Source organism: Schistocerca nitens, chromosome 8 (assembly GCF_023898315.1).
Source record: "Schistocerca nitens isolate TAMUIC-IGC-003100 chromosome 8, iqSchNite1.1, whole genome shotgun sequence".
NCBI lineage: Eukaryota > Metazoa > Arthropoda > Insecta > Orthoptera > Acrididae > Schistocerca > Schistocerca nitens.
Genome location: NC_064621.1, coordinates 365804704 through 365828848, shown reverse-complemented (window position 1 = coordinate 365828848; position 24145 = coordinate 365804704). Strand labels below are relative to the sequence as shown.

At 40.7% G+C, this 24145-nt stretch overlaps 1 protein-coding gene across 1 annotated transcript in view; it reads left to right on the top strand.

Annotated features, from left to right (window-relative positions):
* LOC126199572 (nose resistant to fluoxetine protein 6-like) overlaps positions 1-24145 on the top strand; it is a 231358-nt gene that overhangs the window by 32316 nt on the left and 174897 nt on the right. Inside the window, exons 2-3 of the mRNA XM_049936495.1 lie at positions 4792-4875; positions 4909-5015. Coding sequence (XP_049792452.1) covers positions 4792-4875; positions 4909-5015 — 191 coding nt within the window. The remainder of the gene's footprint in view (positions 1-4791; positions 4876-4908; positions 5016-24145) is intronic.

Below are 24145 nucleotides of genomic sequence, written 5' to 3'. Positions count from 1 at the left end.
GAAAAAAAATGGATAGCGCCTTTACTGTAGGAAATTTAAAGAAGGTTGTTTTTGCACAGGGCATCGTTTTCTCCAGAGGCCGCGGTTTTCGAGTTATAAGTGACCTTGAAACAACAGTTTTAAAAACTAAATCCTGTGGTTCAGCATTACTTTCTCTTCACATCTTCCTAACTGTATTGTTTAACAGAGAATATAAAATAGGCGTATGAACGGCCGATATAGGCGGATCATTAAAGGGTCCTCACTTGTGACTTGTTTCTCATCGAGAAGCACGCAGGTCGTTGCTCCACACACTGAAACGACCCGCTACATTTCACGGAACGTGCTCCACATCGTGATTTACGACATCAGGGGTAGTTCTCTGCTGCATTTGGCGAGCAAACCAGTTTCTTTATAAAAAGTAAACGCGCGTAAAACAAGTGCGTGAACTCTGTTAGCGATTGTCGAAGAAGAGCGGAGACAGTCGCGAAGAACATTCTGGTCAACGGCTTGAACTGCGAATTGCTGATAGAAGAACACTATATAATGTGCAATGATCCGATACAAGTACTAGTATAAGTTATTCGTTAACTCAATTGAATCTCCATGTCATTTTCTAATTTTCGATCTTAAATCGAATATAGTGAAAAGAACAGTTTCTAATGCCAGTTTGCTCATGCATAATACCGACATTCTTGGTGTCGTATTGACTACCGTAGCCTCTGAAGTAAAGATTTCCCATATGTTTCAAGACGGCGATTCATTTTATAGTTTCATTCGAATGGAAGACGAGATTTTTTCGAAGCTGCTCACCATCACTGAAAAATGTATTTATCGGCAAGACACAAACATGTAGCAGCCCATAAAACTAAGAGATGGGTTTATAAAATGCTTGATGTATAAAAAGAAGAGGTTCCAGTACTGTGACCTTCCCGGGGGGGGGGGGGGGGGGGGGGAGAGTGTTTTTGAAATGTAGACTTCTTAAAACAATATTTTGACGCTTTTCTGAGTATTTTAAAAATGTGAGTCCAATATTTGTATTGGTAAAAAATGACGTTCTATTGTACCACATCTCAAAATCTGCGATTCTGATTGTTTTTTCGTCAGAAGTGCCAGTACGGGGTATTAGTGAGTACCATCATGAACGAGGTACTGGGATGTTTAATAATAGCAGAAATCCCAGAGTGTAGCTTATGTTTACTTACTTGTTAATGACGTTGACTGGCAGTCACTTCAAGATTTCTGGCGACTGGAGAACATTCCAGTTGTTGGTCTACATAACAAGACTGCAGCAGACATATTATGTATAATAAATATCATCGACTATTGAAGATAAACTTTTATTAAATTAATAAGGACAATGCAGTATCTTTTAGAAGACAAAACGTGAAGAAAAATTGGAAGTAGCTAGACGCGAACCTGCTACCGTTTTCTTTGTAGTGCACGACACTATCAGTTTTCTGTCACTTTATTATAATAATTCGTACCTAAAATTACCCGTTTTCGTAAGATCGATGTGCTGATGGTTTGAAATAGTTTGTATTCACACCACGCACTCTATAAGGAGAAGGCCACCAAGTACAGAGTTCAGCTGTATACTGGGGCCAACCAGACATGCGGGCCCTGTGGTGTGCATCACAGCACGTGACGTTACCGGTCTCGCAAGCACCAGAGACCGTCTCAGGCGGGGAGCGAGTTACGGTTCCAAACCAGTTTAACATTAAGTAGCAGCCCGTCCTAATACAGTCCTGCTCTCGATAACAGATGACAAAGGTCAGGGCTTTGGTGGGTACCTTTTCATTGACGTACTGATTTCCTGGGTAAACTGCTGTTCACAAGACTTTGTGCAAACGTGACATTGTTTTGACGCCACATGCTGTATCGAAGATGAAAACAGCTGTCTATTCACAACCCGCCAGGCGAATATGACGTTCAAAACAATAACACCCACCTCAAATAGAGGGAACTGGAGGTTACGCTTTTCCTTTACTGCAAGGTACGTTAAACTCCGGAAGTTACGTCGTTCGTCAATATGTAAAGTTCTGCATTGATGTGGACTGGGCTTGAGAAATTGAAGTGTTCATTAAAGTGTCTCAACAAAATAAGCTTTTTTTTTACAAACTTTGAGAACTAGTTTCAGGAGTTGGTGTGTAATTAGAAAGGATTGGCAGCCATTCCAGCAGCAGCATATTTGTCTTACGTCCAATGAATAAATGCTCTTTCAAAACAGCGAGGGGCTCTCGAGAAGGCGTTGATATTGGTAAAATTTGTTGTAACAAAATATGAAAAACGTCATATTGCTGGTTAAAGATGTACTTCAATTGAAGACATTTTTGTTTGCCAAGGAAGTGTCCTAAGAGAACTTGCTCGTAAAACTTCTTTTATACTTTATCAACCGTATCCGTACACCCCAAAAAACAGACGTTTTTTGTGTTAGGTGCATTGTGCTGCCACCTGCTTCCAGGAACTGCATATCAGAGACCTCTGTAGTCATTAGACATAGTGAGAGAGCAGAAGGGGGCGCTCCGCAGAACTCACAGACTTCGAATGTGGTCAGGCGATTGGGTGTCACTTGTCATACGTCTGTATGTGAGATTTCCACACTCCTAAACATCCCTAGGTCCACTGTTTCCGATGTGATAGTGAAGTGGAAGGATGAAGGGTCAAGTACAGCACAAAAGCGTACAGGCCGACGTCGTCTGTTGACTGACAGAGACCGCCGACAGTAGAAGAGGGTTATTAATGTGTAATAGGCAGACATCTATCCAGACCGTCACACAGGAATTACAAACTCTATCAGGATCCATTGCAAGTACTATGACAGTTAGGCGGGATGTGAAAAAAACTTGGATTTCATGGTCGAGCGGCTGCTCATAAGCCACACATCACGCCCGTAATTTTTCTCTGCCTCGTGATGACTGGGTGTTGTGTGATGTCCTTCCGTTAGTTAGGTTTAAGTAGTTCTAAGTTCTAGGGGACTGATGACCATAGATGTTAAGCCCCATAGTGCTCAGAGCCATTTGAACCATTTTTGAACCACGCCCGTAATTGCCAAACGACGCCTCTCTTGGTGTAAGGAGCGTAAACATTAGACGATTGAACAGTGGAAAAACGTGTGGAGTGACGGATCACGGTACACAATGTGGCGATCCGAGGGCAGGATGTGGGTATGGCGAATGCTCGGTGAACGTCATCTGCCAGTGTGTGTAGTGCCAACAGTAAAATTCGGAGGCGGTGATGTTATGGTGTGGTCGTGTTTTTCATGGAGGGGGCCTGCACCCCTCGTTGGTTTGCGTGGCATTATCACAGCACAGGCCTACATTGTTTCAAGCACCTTCTTGCTTCCCACTGTTGAAGAGCGATTCGGGGATGGCGATTGCATCTTTCAGCACGATGGAGCATTTGTTTATAATGCACGGCCTGTGGCTGAGTGGTTACTTTACAATAACATCCCTGTAATGAACTGGCCTGCTCAGAGTCCTGACTTGAATCCTATAAAACATCTTTGGGGTGCTTTGGAACGCCGACTTCGTGCCAGGTTTCACCGACCGACATCGACACCTCTCTTCAGTGCAGCACTCCGTAAAGAATGGGCTGCCATTCCCCAAGAAACCTTCCAGCGCCTGATTGAACGTATGCCTGCGAGAGTGGAAGCTGTCATTAAGGCTAAGGGTAGGCAAACACCATATTGGATTCCAGCATTACCGATGGAGGACGCTACGAAATTGTAAGTCATTTTCAGCTAGGTGTCCGGATACTTTTGATCACAGAGTGTAGATGGCTTAGACTATGTTGCCTTTTAATTCTTTTGCAAGTGTGTCGGTCTTCTCTATGCTATTTATTTTGAGTGGTAATATGTTTTAACAGATGTTCAACGTGTTTTGAATATTTATTGGCATTTGCGTGTTTCACGTTTAATTTGTAAATTATTGACAATGACAGCTCACACCTGAGAGAGAGAGAGAGAGAGAGAGAGACAGAGACAGACAGACAGACAGAGAAAGCGCGCACTCTGTACACATCATCGAATATTAGAGTAGGAACATACTTCTATTACCTTAATAAAGAAGTCCCATAACCTTTTAGAAAATCGAAAGAGAAAAAAAGAAAAAGTAAGGTGTGGCAGGATGCGAACCACCTTCGGAGCTATCCTACATTTCCCAACTCGATGCACTTTACCACTATATCATGATAAACTAGCGGAATGCTACCCTTTGTATTGTAAATTACACCTCACGAAGGTTTTAATAGCCGATACATCATGGTGTGACGTTTAAGTACAGCAAATCGTAACAAGAATGACTTGTTTTTATAAATCTTCCAAGTGCCATTTCCTTGCAACGGGATACTTTAATAACACGCGAGCTACGATGCGAAACTGCAGAATCCAATATGGTGTTTCCCAAGCACCCAACACTGAACGTTAACGAAAGTCGGATAGCGGCTCCGGCGGCCTTTTATAACAGCGATGACGTCAAAATGACACCACGTTAGCTCAAAGTCTTGAAAACTGTAGGTTACCCTGATTTCCCGCGTGATCCCAGACGTAGCCGAGCAATCGCTATGTGTGTCGTGCAAGGCAACTAGTGAGACGTCATAACTCCGCTATGGGGCCCACATTTCTCGTGAGCCAAGCTGCATACAGTACGGCGTCTCCGGGAGGCAAGAATCTGACATGCCAGATTCCTCAATTCACGCTTCGCATAGTAGGGACGTCACCAGCTCCTCTTCCACGTACTTTTTCATATCCAATGTGAGGACGCTTTTGAGTGGTCGGGGTGCCAGTGAGGTTGTGGCGTGGGCGTGTCGCAGGAGTCGGCGGCGTCGCGGACGCGCTTCCGGCGGGACCTGCTGGAGCGCGGCCTGTGCGTGCCTGCGGGGGCGGCGGCGCAGCAGGTGGCGGAGGGCGTGCAGAGCGCGCTGTCGGAGGCGGCCAGCGCCGAGGGCGTCACCGCCTCCGTGGAGGCCGCAGAGGGCGCCTGCCAGACGGCCGGCGTCGACGCCTTCCAGTGGGACACCGCGGACGTCGCCGTCGGGTGAGTGTCGGCCGAGTGCTTCTCCGCAAGGAATACCCGAAAGAAACCGAACTCATTTTTCTTGACATTTTAAGAACAATCCTCAATCCGCTTCAACGTACTTTCCACTTGCACTAACACACTTGTCTAATTTTTTATTCTATTTTTTAAAACATTGTTTAAATTCATCTTTTGTGATGGTTGGCAGCGGCCTCTGTCGATTTTTCCTTCACATCAGCAAAACGCTTTCCTTTCGTATGTCTTTTCATTCGTTTTTTTGAGTCATCAGTCTTCTGACTGATTTGATGCAACCCTCCCCCCCCCCGTCCCCAATTACCTAATTACATTACTGGCCATTACAATTGCTACACCACGAAGATGACATGCTATGCGAAATTTAACCGACAGGAAGAAGATGCTGTGATATGCAAATGATTAGCTTTTCAGAGCATTCACACAAGGTTGGCGCCGATCGCGACACCTACAACGTGCTGACATGAAAGTTTCCAACCGATTTCTCATACACAAACAGCAGTTGACCGGCGTTGCCTGGTGAAACGTTGTCTTGATGCCTCGTGTAAGGAGGAGAAATGCGTACCATCACGTTTCCGACTTCGATAAAGATCGGAATGTAGCCTATCGCGATTGCGGTTTATCGTATCGCGACATTGCTGCATCGCGTTGGTCGAGATCCAATGACTGTTAGCAGAATATGGAATTGGTGGGTTCAGGAGGGTAATACGGAACGCCGTGCTGGATCCCAACGGCCTCGTATCACTAGCAATCGAGATGACAGGCATCTTATCCGCATGGCTGTAACGGATCGTGCAGCCGCGTCTCGATCCCTGAGTCAACAGATGGGGACGTTTGCAAGACAACAACAATCTGCACGAATAGTTCGATGACGTTTGCAGCAGCATGGACTGTCAGCTCGGAGACCATGGCTGCGGTTACCCTTGACGCTGCGTCACAGGCAGGAGCGCCTGCGATGGTGTACTCAACGACGAGCCTGGGTGCACGAATGGCAAAACGTCATTTTTTCGGATGAATCCATGTTCTGTTTACAGCATCATGATGGCCGCATCCGTGTTTGGCAACATCGCTGTGAACGCATCTTGGAAGCGTGTATTCATCATCGACATACTGGCGTATCACCCGGCGTGATGGTATGGGGTGCCATTGGTTACACGTCTCGGTCACCTCTTGTTCGGATTGACGGCACTTTGAACAGTGTACGTTACATTGCAGATATGTGACGACCCGTGGCGCTACTCTTCATTCGATCCCTGCGAAACCCTACATTTCAGCAGGATAATGCACGACCGCATGTTGCAGGTCCTGTATGGGCCTTTCTGGATAGAGAAAATGTTCGACTGCTGCCCTGGCCAGCACGTTCTCTAGATCTCTCACCAATTGAAAAGGTCTGGTCAATGGTGGCCGAGCAACTGGCTCGTCACAACATACCAGTCACTACTCTTGATGAACTGTGGTATCGTATTGAAGCTGCATGGGCAGCTGTCCCTGTACACGCCATCCAAGCTCTGACTCAATGTCCAGACGTATCAAGGCCGTTATTACGGCCAGAGGTCGTTGTTGTGGGTACTGATTTCTCGGGATCTATGCACCGACATTGCGTGAAAATGTAATCACATGTCAGTTCTAGTATAATACGTTTGTCCAATTAATACCCGTTTATCATCTGCATTTCTTCTTGGTGTAGCAATTGTAATGGCCGAGAGTGTATTTCCTGGATGTATCCCAATCATTGTTTCCCTCTATAATTTTTACCATTTACAGCTACCTCTAGTATCATAGAAGTTATTCACTCGTGTCTTAACAGATGTCCTATCATCCTGTCCCTTCTCCGAGCCAGGGTTTTCCATATATGCCTTTCCTCTCTGATTCTGCGCAGAACCTCCTCATTCCTAATCTTATCAGTCCATCTATTTTCCAACATTCTTCTGTAGCACCACATCTCAAATGCTTCGATTCTTTTCTTTTCAGGTTTTCCCACGGTTCATGTTTCACTACCATACAGCGCTGTGCTTCATTCTAAGAAACAAACTAAGTCGCACAGGACAAGGTCGGATGAGTGTGTGGAGGTGAGGAACAGGCGTCATACCACTTGTGAGCAGGGGCATTGTCACGATGGAAAAACCAGTCTACTGACTGCCGCAAATGAGGCCACTTCCACCGCACACCGTTGCATAAACTGTTCAAAACTTTCAAGTAGAAAGTCTGCTTAACTGTCTCACTCTGAGGAACAAACCCTGAATGGACGACTCCTCTCACATCGAAAAAACAAATCAGCATTGTTGTTTTGTTTGATTTCGCCGGACGGACTTTCTTGGGACCAGCCGAAGATTAAGTCTTCCAGTGGCTTGTTTGTTACTTTGATTCTGGGTCATAAGCGTAGCACTAAGTTTTTCACCTGTGATACTTTTTAAAAAAAGGTTTGGATCATTGCAGGACTCTTCTTTCAAACCACAGCACGCTTCCACGCGACCTTGTTTTTGTTCGGCAGTCAGCAGTAGTGGCATGAATTTGCCAGCCATCCTTTTCATTCCCAAATCCTTGTCACAATTCGCTGCACTGAACTCCAAGTCACTCCCGATAGCTCTACAATTTCTTCAGTGGTCCGTCGTCGATCTTCGTTGAACACTGCAGGAATTTTTTCAACATTTTCATGTGTTTTGGTCGTGGAAGGACGACCAGAACGAGGTCCGTCATCACTTGACATTTCACCATTTTTGAAACGGAGATACCACTCAAACACGAGTTTTTCGCCCAGCACCGTCATTGTAGGACTTTTTTTTTAACATTTCAGAAGCTTCTGTTCCGCTTTTCCGAGCAAAAATCAGAATTTCACCGCCGCACTCTGTCCACGAATATCAGCCATTGCAGCAACGACAATCACATAAAACAGTCGTCACTATAAACTCTGCCGAAACTGGTCCTGACCTTCCTCAGCGACGGCTCTGGACTTACTGACGCTGGAATGTTCGCTCTATGCGGTCCTAGCGGCAAGACGGGGTACTACAAAAGCTCTGCCGACCACAAAATTAGTTCGGTTTGTCTTGGGTACCGCCTCATGGCAGTCAAGAAGATATCCCATAAAGAACATGAGGTATCCCGACTTTTAGGGTAAAATATTATACACATAAAGAGTGGAAGTGTCATACGCTCGAAGCGCTATTTTTTCGCAAAACGCGTTTTCGGTGCTGTTGTGTCCTCGCTTCCCTGTTGTATGTCCCTAGACATGTCCCAAGTGTCAAATCATAAGAGAAACTCTTTGTGAACAATGTTCATAGGAAAACAGCGCTCAAACGTAAAAGTTTTTTAAAATAAGATCGCATTTAAAATTTATTAATCAGGTGACCACTTTCGATCGTGGTACGATCATCTTTAGGTCATTATAAGTCCTTAATGACAGCTGGAAAGAGCGTGGCGAGAAGCACCCCCGCTATGTGCCGCTGGAACAGTGTTTATGGACGTCCGCAACGCGTGGTCTTGCGGTGGCGTTCTCGCTTCCCGCTCACGGGGTTCCGGGTTCGATTCCCGGCGGGATCAGGGATTTTCTCTGCCTCGAGATAACTGGGTGTTGTGTGTTCTTCATTATCACTTCATCATCATTGACTCGCAAGTCGCCGAAGTGGCATCAACTCGAAAGGACTTGCAATACGGCGGCCGAACTTCCCCGCATAGGGCCTCCCGGCCAACAATGCCATACGATGATTTCATTTAGATTTTAACAACTTACATGCGATCTTAGACTGCATTTATTTAAAAAAAACTTTCATGGAGAAAATGTTTCAATCATTTCTGCAGGATGGCCAAAAGTCACGATCGGAAAGTATTCAAGTAACTTAACATATAGTTACAGGGATTTGGAAATGTATTCTAGGTTGAAAACAATGTTCTCAGCCCGTACTGCGTCTGTCTTCTGATAAAGATCACTCAGATTACAACAATTCCATGAAAATAAGGCATATGATCGTGTTGGTTTGTTTGGGGTTCTGGCGAATGCTACGGTATGTGATCGTGTTCTCTTTCACTACCAAGGTAATACAGTTCTAAACATTTGTCTTATAATGGCAAATGCAAGCAGATTCACAATTGAAGAACGTCTTCCTCTTAGCGTACGGTATATGAAAAGCAATTGAACGGGTGATACATATGATGAAATTAGCGAAAACTTTTCAATCGCTTCTAGAAAAAACCTCCAAATCTTCGGAAACTGGAAGCAAAGGCCTTTGAAAATGGCTGTGTGACAGATGCATCACGCAGCAGAAGACCCAACACATATGACTGAGACAATGAGGTACTGAACGCTTGAATGCAGCATTGCTTCGTTCACCAGCAATATCGACAAGGAAGCGGTCGGCGCAGATGAACATTCCCAAAATATCCGTGCGTCGATGGATGAATAAAGAAGGTGAAACACGTATGTTGTGCGGCAGCGATGCTGAGACATTGTAGAATCTCTGACCAGAGCAGTTGCGCTCGACTCGCAGTAGCGAGCAGTCAGTCAGTCTGCAGTAGTCAGTCCTCAGTAGTGCTTGGAGTCGGTTGCTAGCAGTAGCGGAGAGCAGTCGGCGGGCGCCGGCATCGCAATGGTCGAGATTCAGGACGAGGTATAATTTATTTAAATAAATAATCATGCAGCTTTGCGCTCATCAGATAATGTAACGAACGCTCATTGTAATTTAACTTTCAAAAATCGCCCCCAATAATAATTTTGATTTAAAAGCAATTTTAGAGACAATCATTCAAATTTCCTTCCATTTCCTTTTAACAAAGATTTTTAAAAGGTACTTCCAATGCTTTTCATGCAAGCGCCAGAGAACAATAAGAGCAGAATTTTGACATGCAGTTTCACTAAGGTAAGAAATTTATTCTCGTTTCGCACAGGGCAAACACCGACTTTTCGGTTGAATTGAGTTTAGGTTATCATTACAGTTTCATTATCATGGGATTAGCGTTCATTATTTAATGGGAACTTGTACTTGAGTCAGATAGCGAGCTTTCATTTAATTGTCTTTGCCATTAATATTCTTGTGGCGAGTTTATACTTAGCTGTGGCACCATTTCTAATAAATATTGTTTTTAAAATTTTTGTGGGAAGGTCACACTTAGCTGTGGCTCCATTACTAATAAATATAAATATTTTTTTTAGAATTTGTTGTGGGGAGGTTACACTTGGCGACCCTGCCAGGATCGTATTTCGTAGAGAATCTTTTGAAAAACAGTCAGATATCTGCTCTTATTTCTTAGATATAATTAGGATTTGGCGTAACGCTTTTACTAATCTTGTGACTTTCTTTCTACAGGTCAACGGCAATTCGTTGCTCTGTTGTATTTGTGTGTTGATTTTGCATTGTGCTTATTTGTTTTGTGATTAATTGTGACTATTGTGAATATGCCGCGAAAGACTGTGAATAGTGTATCGCGAGGTATCATGAACGAAATTACCGACTTAAACAACGTGACCAATAGTACTAGTGACACGCAGTGTAATGATGACAATGCTGTGTTCACTAACAGTCAGTGCGTTCCAATCGCGAATGACGACTTTTACCTTAATGATGAACAAACGAACTCGGTTATGTCTTCTGTTGATTTGACGATAATCAATAACGCGGGACGCTCTATTGTAATGAGCGCTGCCCAGCCTAACACAACCGGTTTACTAAATTCACGTGACGAACAGACAAATTTGTCTAATGAAAATGATCAGTGTACGGAAAGTACGCCAGACTTATTTAATTCCGAAATAATGTCTAACAGTGTACATCTGACTGACAAACCTTCTTGTAAATCGCAAAATAACCAAATGGTTACAGAAAGCGAAACGATTCCAGATCCACCATTAATCAGCACAGAGAATAGAAATGTTAATTTTGGCTCAGATCAAATTATGGCACTATTGCTGCAACGAATTAACCAAATTATTGAAAAACAAGACAACAATGATGTAAATCTCAAACAACAACTTAGTGAACAGGTCAGACAACAGAGCGAAGATAATAAACAGTTTAATGAAAAATTGGATAACAATTGCAGACAGTTAAGTGAACAAATTAGGGCCGTTGCCGCACAATGTCATGACACTAAGGAACAGTTACGCGAGGAAATCGAGGCTTGTTCACGAAAAAGTAGCGAAGAAATTAAGTCTGTTGCTCAGGAATTAAGGGAATTGCAAACAGCTGCAACAGAAACACTTAGAGCGGAAATCAGTACAGTCGCTAAACAATGCTCTGAAAAAGCTACACAATTACGCGACGAGTTTAAAGCAATGACGGTAGAACTTTCGCGCACAATGGATGAAAAGATTGACGCAAAATTCGAACAACAGAACACACAAATTAACGAACGTCTTAGTCTTCACATAGAAAACAGTAATACGCGTTTTCGTAAATTTATTGATGATCAAAATAAAGTAAAACGCCAGGTAATGGAAACAATCACTGCACAGAGACAAGAAGACAAACGTAAAATGTTTGCGAAGGCAAAAACGTATGTAGACAATAATATTGCCACAGTTTCGGACAAAATTAATACCATCGAACAGTCAAACACAGAATTACGTGACGAAATTTCTGATCTGAAATCGAAAACAGACACATACATAACAGATTTTCAAACAGTGACCGATAGACTCGAACAATTAGAACTAACACAGGATTCCGATGTCGTGAAAGCTGATGTTAAAAAACTGAACGAAACTACACGTAAATTGCAAAACCAGATTAATGCCAATGACACTAAAACCGATGATCAGGTAAAAATACTGACTGAAAAATGTGATGAATTGGCCAGTCGTATTGACGTCATCGAAACTACTAATGACAATAAATCAGACGATACTTCACCGGTTGCATTTAATCAAACACCGGAATTTCAAAATTTACAGCAGACAATTAATGAGATTGATTCGTCTAATAACACATTGCGTCGAAAACTGTCAAGTTTACAGCAAGAAGTAACAGAGATGAAAAACACTTCAGTTAATAACACAGCACAGCAGACACCACTTTTCGAACATTTGCCAGACTCGCGCAACGCGTATAATTTGGGTAATCTACAGAGAGTACGGGACTTAGATTCCGAACAATCACAGTTCAACAGATTCTCTTACAACCATGAACCTGTTTCATCACACAGAGACGACAATTTCGATTACAAACATTTTCTGTCAGTGAGAAAGTTTAAAGTGTTTAAAAACGACAGAACACAGATTCACCCGCTAGATTGGATACAACAATTTAGCTTTGCTTTTCCACCGACTTGGCCTGTAACGCATAAACTTGAATTTATTTGCAGCTTTTTGGAAGGCGAACCGGCAACTCGTATGAGGCCGATCGCGAGACAATGTTACTCGGTAGAGGAATTTCAGAATGCGTTTCTATCTGCGTATTGGTCAAAGACGACACAGAGAGGAATTAAAGATCAGTTAATTAGCTTACCAAATTATGAGAACTCCAATTTTCCGAGTGTGACGCAATTTTTTGAGCACATGGTGCAACAAAACCAGTACCTAAGTGAACCGTACAGTGAATCCGCCCTCATTCAATTATGTATCTCTAAATTACCACGGTCATTAAGAGTGTCACTCTTAACAGGTCAACAAAAAGAAAATATTTCGGCATTCAGGGATCTATTGCAGCTTTTAGAAGTGCAGCAATCAGATTATTCTTTCGTAAACAAAAATTTTTCGTATAGTAATCAAAGTAAACAAACTTACAGTAATTACGATCAGGGACGTAATTTCAACAGGAAAAGTAACAGACGTTTTAGGAATGAAAACCACCAGAACTTTAATAACAGACAAAATTCTAATTATCAATATCATCAAAATTTTGAGCAACAAGAATCACATTTTGGTAACAATAGACGTTTTCCACCACAACAGCATGAAAACCAGCCGGTTAGAATACCTAACCAACAATGGAATGCACAAGGTCAACCAGGCTTTAATGTTTCGCCGCGTACATGTATAGTCCCTGGTACAACAAATAGTAACGCACGGCAGCAAGGAAATAACTACGTACAGAGAAGACAGTTTTTCAATTCCAATCGCAATGCACCGTATAGGAACGACTATTACGATAGACGTAAAAATAATGACGATAGTTTTCAGCGTACATCTAACAACAGTCGGTCATACCAACAGCAAAATTATCCACAAGAACCTATTCTCATGAATGAACCCGACAGTAGGTATCATCCAGAGCGTAATACGTCTGGAAGAAGTAATAGAACTGTTCAAATTGTAGAAATGCCACAACATCCTCGTGATGATAATAATAACACGTCAGATAGAATCTGACTAGATACTGTACAGGACGCATCTTCCAATAACACAAGCACTAGTTTTGACACGCAAAATGTTGCTCACGAGAATGTAATTACGTTTGACGACATCAGAGACACTCTTTTGCAGGAAAAACCAGTTGTTCAGAAAACTATTTCACATCCTGTCATCGAAATTAAAATTGGTTCATCGAAATTTTCAGCGGTAATAGATTCCGGATCACCTATGTCAGTTATTAATGAGGAAACTTTTAACGAGTGCAACAAAGAGAATACTTATCCTACATTACCTTTAGGCAAAACGAAAGTGAAAGGAGCAGTATCGAGTAAAGGAGTGGATGTGAAATTACAGACGCATTTATCATTTTGTATTGGAGGTCATATTTTTCATTCAAATTTTTGGATTGTTCCCTTATTGACAACAGACGTAATTTTAGGTACTAATTTTCTCGTACAACACGATGCAGTGGTCGATTTCCAAAATTCTTATTTAATGTTGAAAGATGAAAATGTGCAATTAGCTTTAGAATTTCAACATTCACTATCTGCAGAAGAACAAACAATTAACTGCACAGAGGTCATTTCAGTATCGCGTAACATAGACTGTAATCCCACATTGTTCACGGATACGTACGTACACAACTATAATACTCCAGACGAAACTGACTACGACGTAATGCAGATGATTTCCGATAAGGTTAAACAAAGCAGTGCAAATACAGACGACGAACGAACGCAATTACATAAAATTCTTTTACAACAAGCTCCAGTTTTCGACAACATTCCTGGTACTATGTCCGGCTTTATGTACGAATTTCAAGTCAAACAGCACGACACATTTAAAGCAAAGCATTATCCCATTCCATATATCCACAGAGAACAAGTTAAAAAAGAATTGCAGGATATGCTCGATCAAGGAATTATTGAACCAGCAGTTAGCCCGTACATAAACCCGCTGCATATTGTTAAGAAAAAAGATGGCTCACTTCGCCTCGTACTTGATTCACGTCACATTAATGACATTATTATTAATGAAACAGATCGACCACAGACATTAGAAGAACTACTACAGAAATTTCACGGTACAGCTATTTATTCCACATTAGATTTGAAATCGGGATTTTGGCAAATACAACTTCATCCGAATTGCAGAAAGTATACAGCTTTTCTCTGTTTTGGTGACTGTTATCAATTTTGTAAATTACCGTTCGGCCTAACTATTTCTTCTGCTGCTTTTATTCGCGGTTTGAACACAATACTTCCGACAGAACTTAAAGACAGAATTACGACGTACGTAGACGATATTCTTATTGCAGAAGCTAACTGGTCTGAACATAATCTGATTTTAGAACGACTATTGCAAACTTTCCATGCACAAGGACTTACAGTTAACCTCAGTAAATCGCATTTTGGTAAAACTTCTATAAAATTTCTTGGACACGTAATTTCAGCAGAAGGCATTGCGCCTGATCCAGAAAAACTTCAAGCTCTACGTGACATTACTGTTCCTACAACAAAGAAACAATTACGCAGTTTTTTGGGCTTAATTAACTTTTTTCGTAAATTTATTCATCACTCTGCTTTAGACACGCCTAGATTATGCCAATTAACAGGTAAAAACACTATTTGGTCATGGGATAAGCAAGCACACTCTGAATTCGTGAACCTGAAACATGCTTTGTTGAATGCTCCACTTTTATCGCACCCAGACCTTACTAGAAATTTTTCTATTGCCACCGACAGTTCCAACACAGCTTTAGGCGTACACATTTTTCAGGAAATTGAAGAAGATGGCTCAATAGTAATTAAAAACATCGCATTTGCAAGCCGCATTTTGTCACCTGCTGAACGAAATTATTCCGTTACTGAACTAGAAACATTATGTGTTGTATGGGCTTTTACGAGATTTCGGCACTTTCTTTATGGCAGACATACCACCGTTTACACAGATCACAGAGCTATACAATTTTTACTTTCAGCTAAATTTACTCACGACAGATTAAGCAGATGGAAACTGTATTTACAGGAATTTAATTTTACGATTGTTCACATTCCCGGCACACAAAATGTTATAGCAGACACACTTTCTCGTTCTCTCAGCAACAATCAGCAAGACGTAGCAACCAACTTCTGCAAAGCAAATTTCAGCGTCATGTACATTCAACAAGTTGCATTTGAAAATTTTATTTCATCGTCATTACAGGACATAGCACGAGAGCAAAGCAAAGACAATGTGTGGAAAGAAATTAAACACCTTTGGCAAGATAAGAATAATGTTACGATTAGAAACCACTACACTGTACGCAATGACATTCTGTTTCGCCGCTCTCATCCTGACAGCAACAATTGGTTACTATGCATTCCTGACGAACTGGTTAACAAATTAATTTGGTACACGCATTTAAGCTACGCACATTATGGAGCAAGAAAATGTTTTCTTATATTGAGACAGAACTGTTATTTTTCAAACATGGAAAAACGTATACGACGAGTTTTAGCGTCATGCAAAATTTGCCAGAAAGCTAAGTCTGACACCACTTCACACATTCCTCCATTATATCCCATAGTACCTGTTAAATTAAGACATATGGCCGCAGTAGACATTTTTGGTCCAATTCCGAGAACTAATAGAGGTTTTTGCTACATCTTTGTCGCTGTTGAACTCACTTCAAAATTTGTTACCTTCACTCCGTTACGCAAAGCTACTGCTAAAACTGTTTCGAAAGCATTTGTAAAGCATTTCTTATTTCATGTAGGGCATGTGATGAAAGTAATTTCTGACAATGGATCACAATTTCGTTCTGTCATATGGACACGCATGTTACGAGCTAGAAACATTTCTCCGATTTATATATCCAAGTACCACGCCTCTTCGAACCCTTGTGAACGACTAATGAAAGAAACTGGTAAACTGTGTAGAATATACTGCCACAAAAGACATGTTAATTGGGACACACACGTACACTCATTTCAAGATGTAATTAATTCCATTCCAAATGAATCCACTATGCTACCTCCGTCTGTTATACTGAAAAACGTTGAACCACCCAACAAAATCAAAGAATTAGTAACATTTCCTACATCTCGTCGATTACGACACCACGAAATAATTGACATTGCGCTGAACAACATCAAACGTGCCGCAGAGCGCCGGAGAAGACAGCAAAAACAGGTTTGTAGACACCGAGACTTTCACGTTGGACAGAAGATATTAGTACGTACACACTATTTATCCAGCAAATTAAAAGGTAAGTGCAGTAAATTTGAACCTCTATACGCAGGTCCATATCGGATTGGCAGCATTCCTCACCCCAATGTTGTACACGTCGAAACTCTGAGAACCAGAAAATCGAAAGGCAACCATCATGTGTCAAACATTAAACCCTTTATCGAATGAAACCACTTTACGATGTAACATGCTATGAGGCCGTTTACACATTTTATGACCACTTATGCAATTATATTCACATGACTAATTACTGATGATTATCGTATTTTTTCTTGGCAAGTGCCCGGCAAGGTAAGGTTAGCAGGTCGCTTTTCTTGTCGTTACACATCAGACCGTGCACATTTTTTCAGATGAACTTACACATTTTGTGACCACTTATGCAATTACATTTATGTGACTACCTATTGATGATTATCGTATTTTTTCTTGGCAAGTGCCCGGCAAGGTAAGGTTAGCAGGTCGCTTTTCTTGTCGTTACACACTAGACCGTGCATTTTTTCAGATGAACTTACGCATTTTATGAATAATTATGCAATTCTCTATAATGACGCATTAATTTTATCAAATTCTCTCTCCATTGAGGTCTTTAATTATCGCATCTATTAACTACACTACATATAAGCTGAACACAACGAATGTCACATTTTGTCTTTCTTATGTATGTACGATTGTTTTCATGTTTTGTTTGTATGCACTGTGAACTAGTTAAGGTATAACACACACCATTTGACTTTGACATTTTGCCTTGTGATATCTCAACATCGTGACTGTTTTACATTTTTCTTTTTTGCTGCTGCATTACCATATTCTCTGTACACTTTTTGCCTTTAAACACTGTCTGTGCTTTGAGATATTACGTTTTCTGTCATGTTATGTTGTATGCTTAATTGAGTCACCATTAACCAGTCACTATTTAATGGGTATATGATTTAAATGCAAGACATTAATCTTTGTTCATCAATTTCAGAAATAAATGATGCGTACAGGAAATGAATTAAACAGAAGTGGGAATTTCACCTATGGAATAAACGAAAGAAGATGCAATAAGCTAATGAGGACGAGTAAATGGATCAGAATTAACAAGCATTAACCAGAATATATTATACACATCGCAGAATAGCAGTCTTAACTAATTTTTTCTTTCAGAATACAAAGCGATTGATGCAAGCTGTCAGACAGAACTACACATTTTAGTTTTAAGTGATGAAATATGCTAGGGATTAGGAATAGTTGTGTGATGAATAATGAAATGATTTTTGCAGATGATAATGAATGCTGATAATGAACAATGATGAAGAATATGGTACTATGAATAATGAAGTTTTTGTTTACAGGTGATGATAATGATGGAGTTATGATGATATGAATAATGAAGTTTTTCTTTACAGATGAGGATAATGTTGAAGTTATGTATTTATGCTATGTAGTTATTTAAGTATTTGTTGTAGTTTACTTTGACAGCAGGTGTTATATTGCGTAGTAGGATGACTGAAGGTTTTGGAAAGGACAGCTATGGAACACATTTTTTATACACATTTCACTACCTGTTAATGCGAAGTTCACTACTTTTCAGCATAGTCTGCGTTTCTTCTTTCAGCTCAATAATCCATTTTGTATTTTTCTTTCAGGAGAAGCTTTTTATGATACTTACTAAACTTGTTACTTATTATACCTGTTCTAGTACTTGCATTTTTTTTTACCCACTTGTGTCTATCATTTATAAATGTGATAACCTTGCTACAGCTGACTCATGACGAATGACGTTACACAATCTTTTCATTTATAGGAACAACCTAGAAGCAATTTTTTCTCTTATTTCTTCTTGCTTTCCCTTATAATTACCCAAAGCAATGCATTGCTAGCAGAAAAAAAACAAAATGTATTAACAGTCCCAGATAATGTCACTAGTTTATGATAATTCTGAATAACACTGATCAGCTCTGAATAGTATGTCACTTGAATAATGACTTCTTAATGATACCAAAACATAATTGCCACTATCTATTGTAATGAGAGTACTTATTATGCCCATGCTTATTAATGCTACTAATGTTTTATACTATTCAATACTTGCTGGCCACTGAGTGCCCATAATTAATGTAACTTATAATGCCCATGGTTATTAATGCTATGACTGTAATTAACTGATTTTTCTAATAATGATTTCTTAATGATATGAAGAATACTGAATGATGAATAATGTTTTATACTATTCAATACTTGCTGGCCACTGAGTGCCCATAATTAATGTAACTTATAATGCCCATGCTTATTAATGCTATGACTGTAATTAACTGATTTTTCTAATAATGATTTCTTAATGATATGAAGAATACTGAATGATGAATAATGTTTTATACTATTCAATACTTGCTGGCCACTGAGTGCCCATAATTAATGTAACTTATAATGCCCATGCTTATTAATGCTATGACTGTAATTAACTGATTTTTCTAATAATGATTTCTTAATGATATGAAGAATACTGAATGATGACTTCCCATATTAATACTGAATGATGATAAATATTTTGTACTAATCGAAAGTTGCTAGGCCACTGAATCTTAATAGTTACTTGTAAATATGTCATTTGAATGAGGAAAAATGTTTTGTAATACTCAATACTTGATGACGATTGATTACCACTCTTGTCTTTAAATTAATTAATGAACATTTTTCTGTAATACTACATTCATGGTACAGAAATGTTCAATGACTAGAGTATGGATACCGCAAACTACTTATGTAATCACTAATCAAGACTTGTGTGTTAGTTAATGTCCTTCACCTTCTGACCTAACTACCTGAAATTATTGTAACATCCATTTGTCTTGTCCATCCTCATTATCATGGAGCACTATATTTGGTTTTTGCACTAATTCTACGTTGGTGTGCCGCCTCTTAAAAGCGTGGTGTTGACACGACATGCTGTCCACCACTGTAGGCGAAGAAACTACTTATGTAATCACTAATCAAGACTTTGTTATGGAGCACTGTGTGCCGCCTCTTAAGAGCGTGGTGTTGACACGACATGCTGTCCACCACCGTAAGCGATGAAGACGTTATTCTGGTCCCACTGTTTGGTGTACCTGGTATACTGCCAAATGATAGTATGGAATACTACTACGACGTTTCACTGTCTTGATACGCTGATAAATACTTCTGGGAACGGATCTGCAGATTGTATCACTTAGTTGTGATTCTGTGGAAAGATATGGACTTTCAGTGCAGCTATGTGCAAACTAAAGTGCTACAACCATGATGCAATCCTTCCTTTCCTATCCTAATAGTGAAAATCATTTTTTACTAACACCATTTATGTTCATGGCCTATACATTTTTTCTCGATTTGTTGAACTCTAGTGCGAGTACACTTGTGTCACTTGTCGACATGATTTTTGCCATTTGTTGTCAAAATACTAAAGACATTTTCGATTTGTTTTGAAGTGCAGTATGTGTGCACTCTTGTCATCTATATTGTATATACTTTTTGTGATTTGATGATTTTTCTACTCTTGCGTTTATTTGTTATAAAAATGTTCAAAAGTTTTCAGTGCATGTGCACTTATGTGAATATGTTTTCAACTGAACTACAGTGCCTGTGCACTCTTCTCAATTTTCGATATGATTTGTGTTCATTCTGTATACCTTTTATGATTTATGTCATTTGTTACTCTTGTATATACATTTCGTCTTTTACTGATATGTTCTCCACTGCAGTGCATGTGCACTCATGACACTTGTCAACATGATTTTTTTTTTTGTCTGTTATGAAACTGCTAAAGAATTTTTCAGTGTGTGTACACTTTGTTATCTGTCAAATAATTTCTATATACATTTTTCCTGATTTGTTTTGTACTTATATTTTGTCTTGTCTGTAATGTTTTGTAATCGGTGCATGCGCACAACATTTAATTCATGTGATACATCTAAATATTTTGTTAATTAAAGGAAAAATTTGTTACGATGGCAAGTCCAAATGACTCACCATCGCTGCCAAATTTTTGCCCCCCCAGTGGAGGGTTATGAAACACGTATGTTGTGCGGCAGCGATGCTGAGACATTGTAGAATCTCTGACCAGAGCAGTTGCGCTCGACTCGCAGTAGCGAGCAGTCAGTCAGTCTGCAGTAGTCAGTCCTCAGTAGTGCTTGGAGTCGGTTGCTAGCAGTAGCGGAGAGCAGTCGGCGGGCGCCGGCATCGCAATGGTCGAGATTCAGGACGAGGTATAATTTATTTAAATAAATAATCATGCAGCTTTGCGCTCATCAGATAATGTAACGAACGCTCATTGTAATTTAACTTTCAAAAATCGCCCCCAATAATAATTTTGATTTAAAAGCAATTTTAGAGACAATCATTCAAATTTCCTTCCATTTCCTTTTAACAAAGATTTTTAAAAGGTACTTCCAATGCTTTTCATGCAAGCGCCAGAGAACAATAAGAGCAGAATTTTGACATGCAGTTTCACTAAGGTAAGAAATTTATTCTCGTTTCGCACAGGGCAAACACCGACTTTTCGGTTGAATTGAGTTTAGGTTATCATTACAGTTTCATTATCATGGGATTAGCGTTCATTATTTAATGGGAACTTGTACTTGAGTCAGATAGCGAGCTTTCATTTAATTGTCTTTGCCATTAATATTCTTGTGGCGAGTTTATACTTAGCTGTGGCACCATTTCTAATAAATATTGTTTTTAAAATTTTTGTGGGAAGGTCACACTTAGCTGTGGCTCCATTACTAATAAATATAAATATTTTTTTTAGAATTTGTTGTGGGGAGGTTACAAAGGTTACCGCTCATTTCGACAAGGCAACATCAATGAATTAAGTGATCATGCTATGACTACGTCACGTGATTCGTGCCCAGAGAATAATGGTCAGCATACAGAAAGTGTTTGTAATATGTAAGAAGTATGTAAGTATATTAGTTTCTTTGTTATTCCATTCTTGCATGCCCTATTTCTGTTAAACAAAATTTCTACTAGAGCCTCGGAGTCGTTTCGTGTTCCAGTTTTCCTTTCACGTTGCTTCTTGTTTCAATACAATAACATTAAACATTCTGTAATCGTGACTTCTGGCCTTTCCTGCAGGTGATGCCAGACAATGAGCTCCAGAGTTCGAATGGGCTTGTGGCAAGGTCTCCTTCGTTTACCCCAAGTTTGCCTTGACGGGACATTCACAAGTGTTATTCATTGTGAGTGATAAAATCCTCCACAGTTGTAAAAAATATTTACTTCTAAAAAGAAAAGCACACCTAGGTTGAGGAGATATGTCCCATCTTCATGTGCATGTTAAAATGTGAATCCACAAAGGATGCATAACTAAGGTTAAAATAGGTTAAAATATGTTAAAATAGTGCATCCCTGCTACGCGGAATGCAAGAGAATATCCTCTCTTATCCTAGGTCTGTCAGAAAGCCTCTCGCAGAGGACAATAGTCGAGGCTTAGGGGTGCGCCACACACGGGTCCGCATGAAGACAGATAGGCGCTCTTTCGAATACCTCCACTTAGCCTGGGATGGTCTGATAAGAACACAAAAGCTTTTGGTGAGTGGACACAGCTTTCTGATCCACGACAGGGATTTTGAAATCTACAGGGTGTAAGAAAATGGTGTGGTCAAACTTTCCGGAAACATTCCTCAATATGTAGAGGTAGAAAGTATGTTATACGACATGGGTCCAGAAACACTTTGTATTCATGCAAGAGCTCAGTTTCTAAAACTCCTCTACGCATTAATAATCTACTTTGAAACAAATCCTCAACCGTGAACAACACGTCTGCACTACAGTGAGGGTTGACATATTATTGAGTGAACCGACCGCAAGTGTGTTCCTGTGTAGGAAAATCAGCTGCTGATAGTGCCTGCACACGCTGTACAAGGTACGGATACATCATGTTCTCAGGTACCACTCACGAGACAGTCATGTGGTGAACATTCCTTGCTGAAGCTATTGCCTTAGGCTGACGCTAAGGTTGTCACCAGCTGCAAGAAGTTCTTCTCCCTCCCCCAGTTAAGGTTTCCTCCTCCTTCTAGCTCCCTCCCCCCCCCCCCCCCACCACACCCCCACCCAGTCCGCCCGTCGCGAGCAGTAGGCGACGCTCAACTATTTCAAACGTCCTCATGCCGGGGCACTGTCGTTCTCGACCTCTCTCCCAACACAAACGTTAGGCGCCACGGCCACTTCCGTCTGCTAACCCACTGCACTGCACCGGAAACAAGGTTCGTGATGAACAGATGATGATACTTGACTGGTGCTAATAGAGCAATAGTCGCATGTCAACATAAGCAATGAAGTGAATTATATGTCAACATTACCTTCGTTCAAGCGGAACTACAAATACTGGCGGAGAACCTAAGAATTACAGCTTACTCTACATTCTAACCAAATCTAACCAGCAGGGTATTTTGAACATTTCATCTAACAAGGGAACATCCCCATCGCACCCCCCTCAGATTTAGTTATAAGTTGGCACAGTGGATAGGCCTTGAAAAATTGATCACAGATCAATCGAGAAAACAGGAAGAGGTTGTGTGGAACTATGAAAAAATAAGCAAAATATACAAACTGGGTCGTCCATGTGTAATATAGGCAATATTAAGGGCAGTATGAGACGAGGAGCGCCGTGGTCCCGTGGTTAGCGTGAACAGCTGCGGAACGAGAGGTCCTTGGTTCAAATCTGCCCTCGACTGAAAATTTTGCTTTCTTTTCGCAAAGTTATGATCTGTCCGTTCGTTCATTGACGTCTCTGTTCACTGTAATAAGTTTAGTGTCTGTGTTTTGCGACCGCACCGCAAAACCGTGTGATTAGTAGACGAATGGACGTGCCTCTCCAATGGGAACCGAAAACATTTGATCGCAAGGTCATAGGTCAACCGATTCCTCCACAGGAAAACACGTCTGATATTTTGTATACGACACAGGTGACAGCATGTGCGTCACATGACAGGAATATGTTGTCGACCCACCTAACTAGTACACTTGGCGAATGGGTGAAAATGTTCTTCTACCTTGCCCGATTTAGGTTTTCTTGTGGATGTAATAATCACTCCAAAAAAAGTGATTAAAACATAAGAGTTTTTCACATAAACTGAAAATAAAAAGTTAAAATTTTCGGTCGAGGGATGATTTGAACTGAAGACCTCTCGTTCTGCAGCCGTCCACGCTATCCACGGGACCACGGCGCTCCTCGTCTCATACTGCCCTTAATATTGCCTATATTACACATGGACGACCCAGTTTGTATATTTTGCTTATTTTTTCATAGTTCCACACAACTTCTTCCTGTTTTCTCGATTGATCTGTGTTCAGTTTTTCAAGGCCTATCCACTGTGCCAACTTATAACTAAATCTGAGGGGGGTGCGATGGGGATGTTCCCTTGTAAGAAAACGTTTCATGTAATGCTGGTACGTTATGTTCCTCCGTGTTTCCTATGATTAATGTGATTATGAAGAAAATGAGCTCTCGCATGGAAATGAAATGTTGCGCGACCCATGTGCATACCACACATTTTATTCCTCTCTGTGTGAGGAGTGTTTGGTGAATGTTTGTCACGCCACACACGAGTCTGAGAAGCCGGAAACACATCGCCAAATTGGGTTGGACATC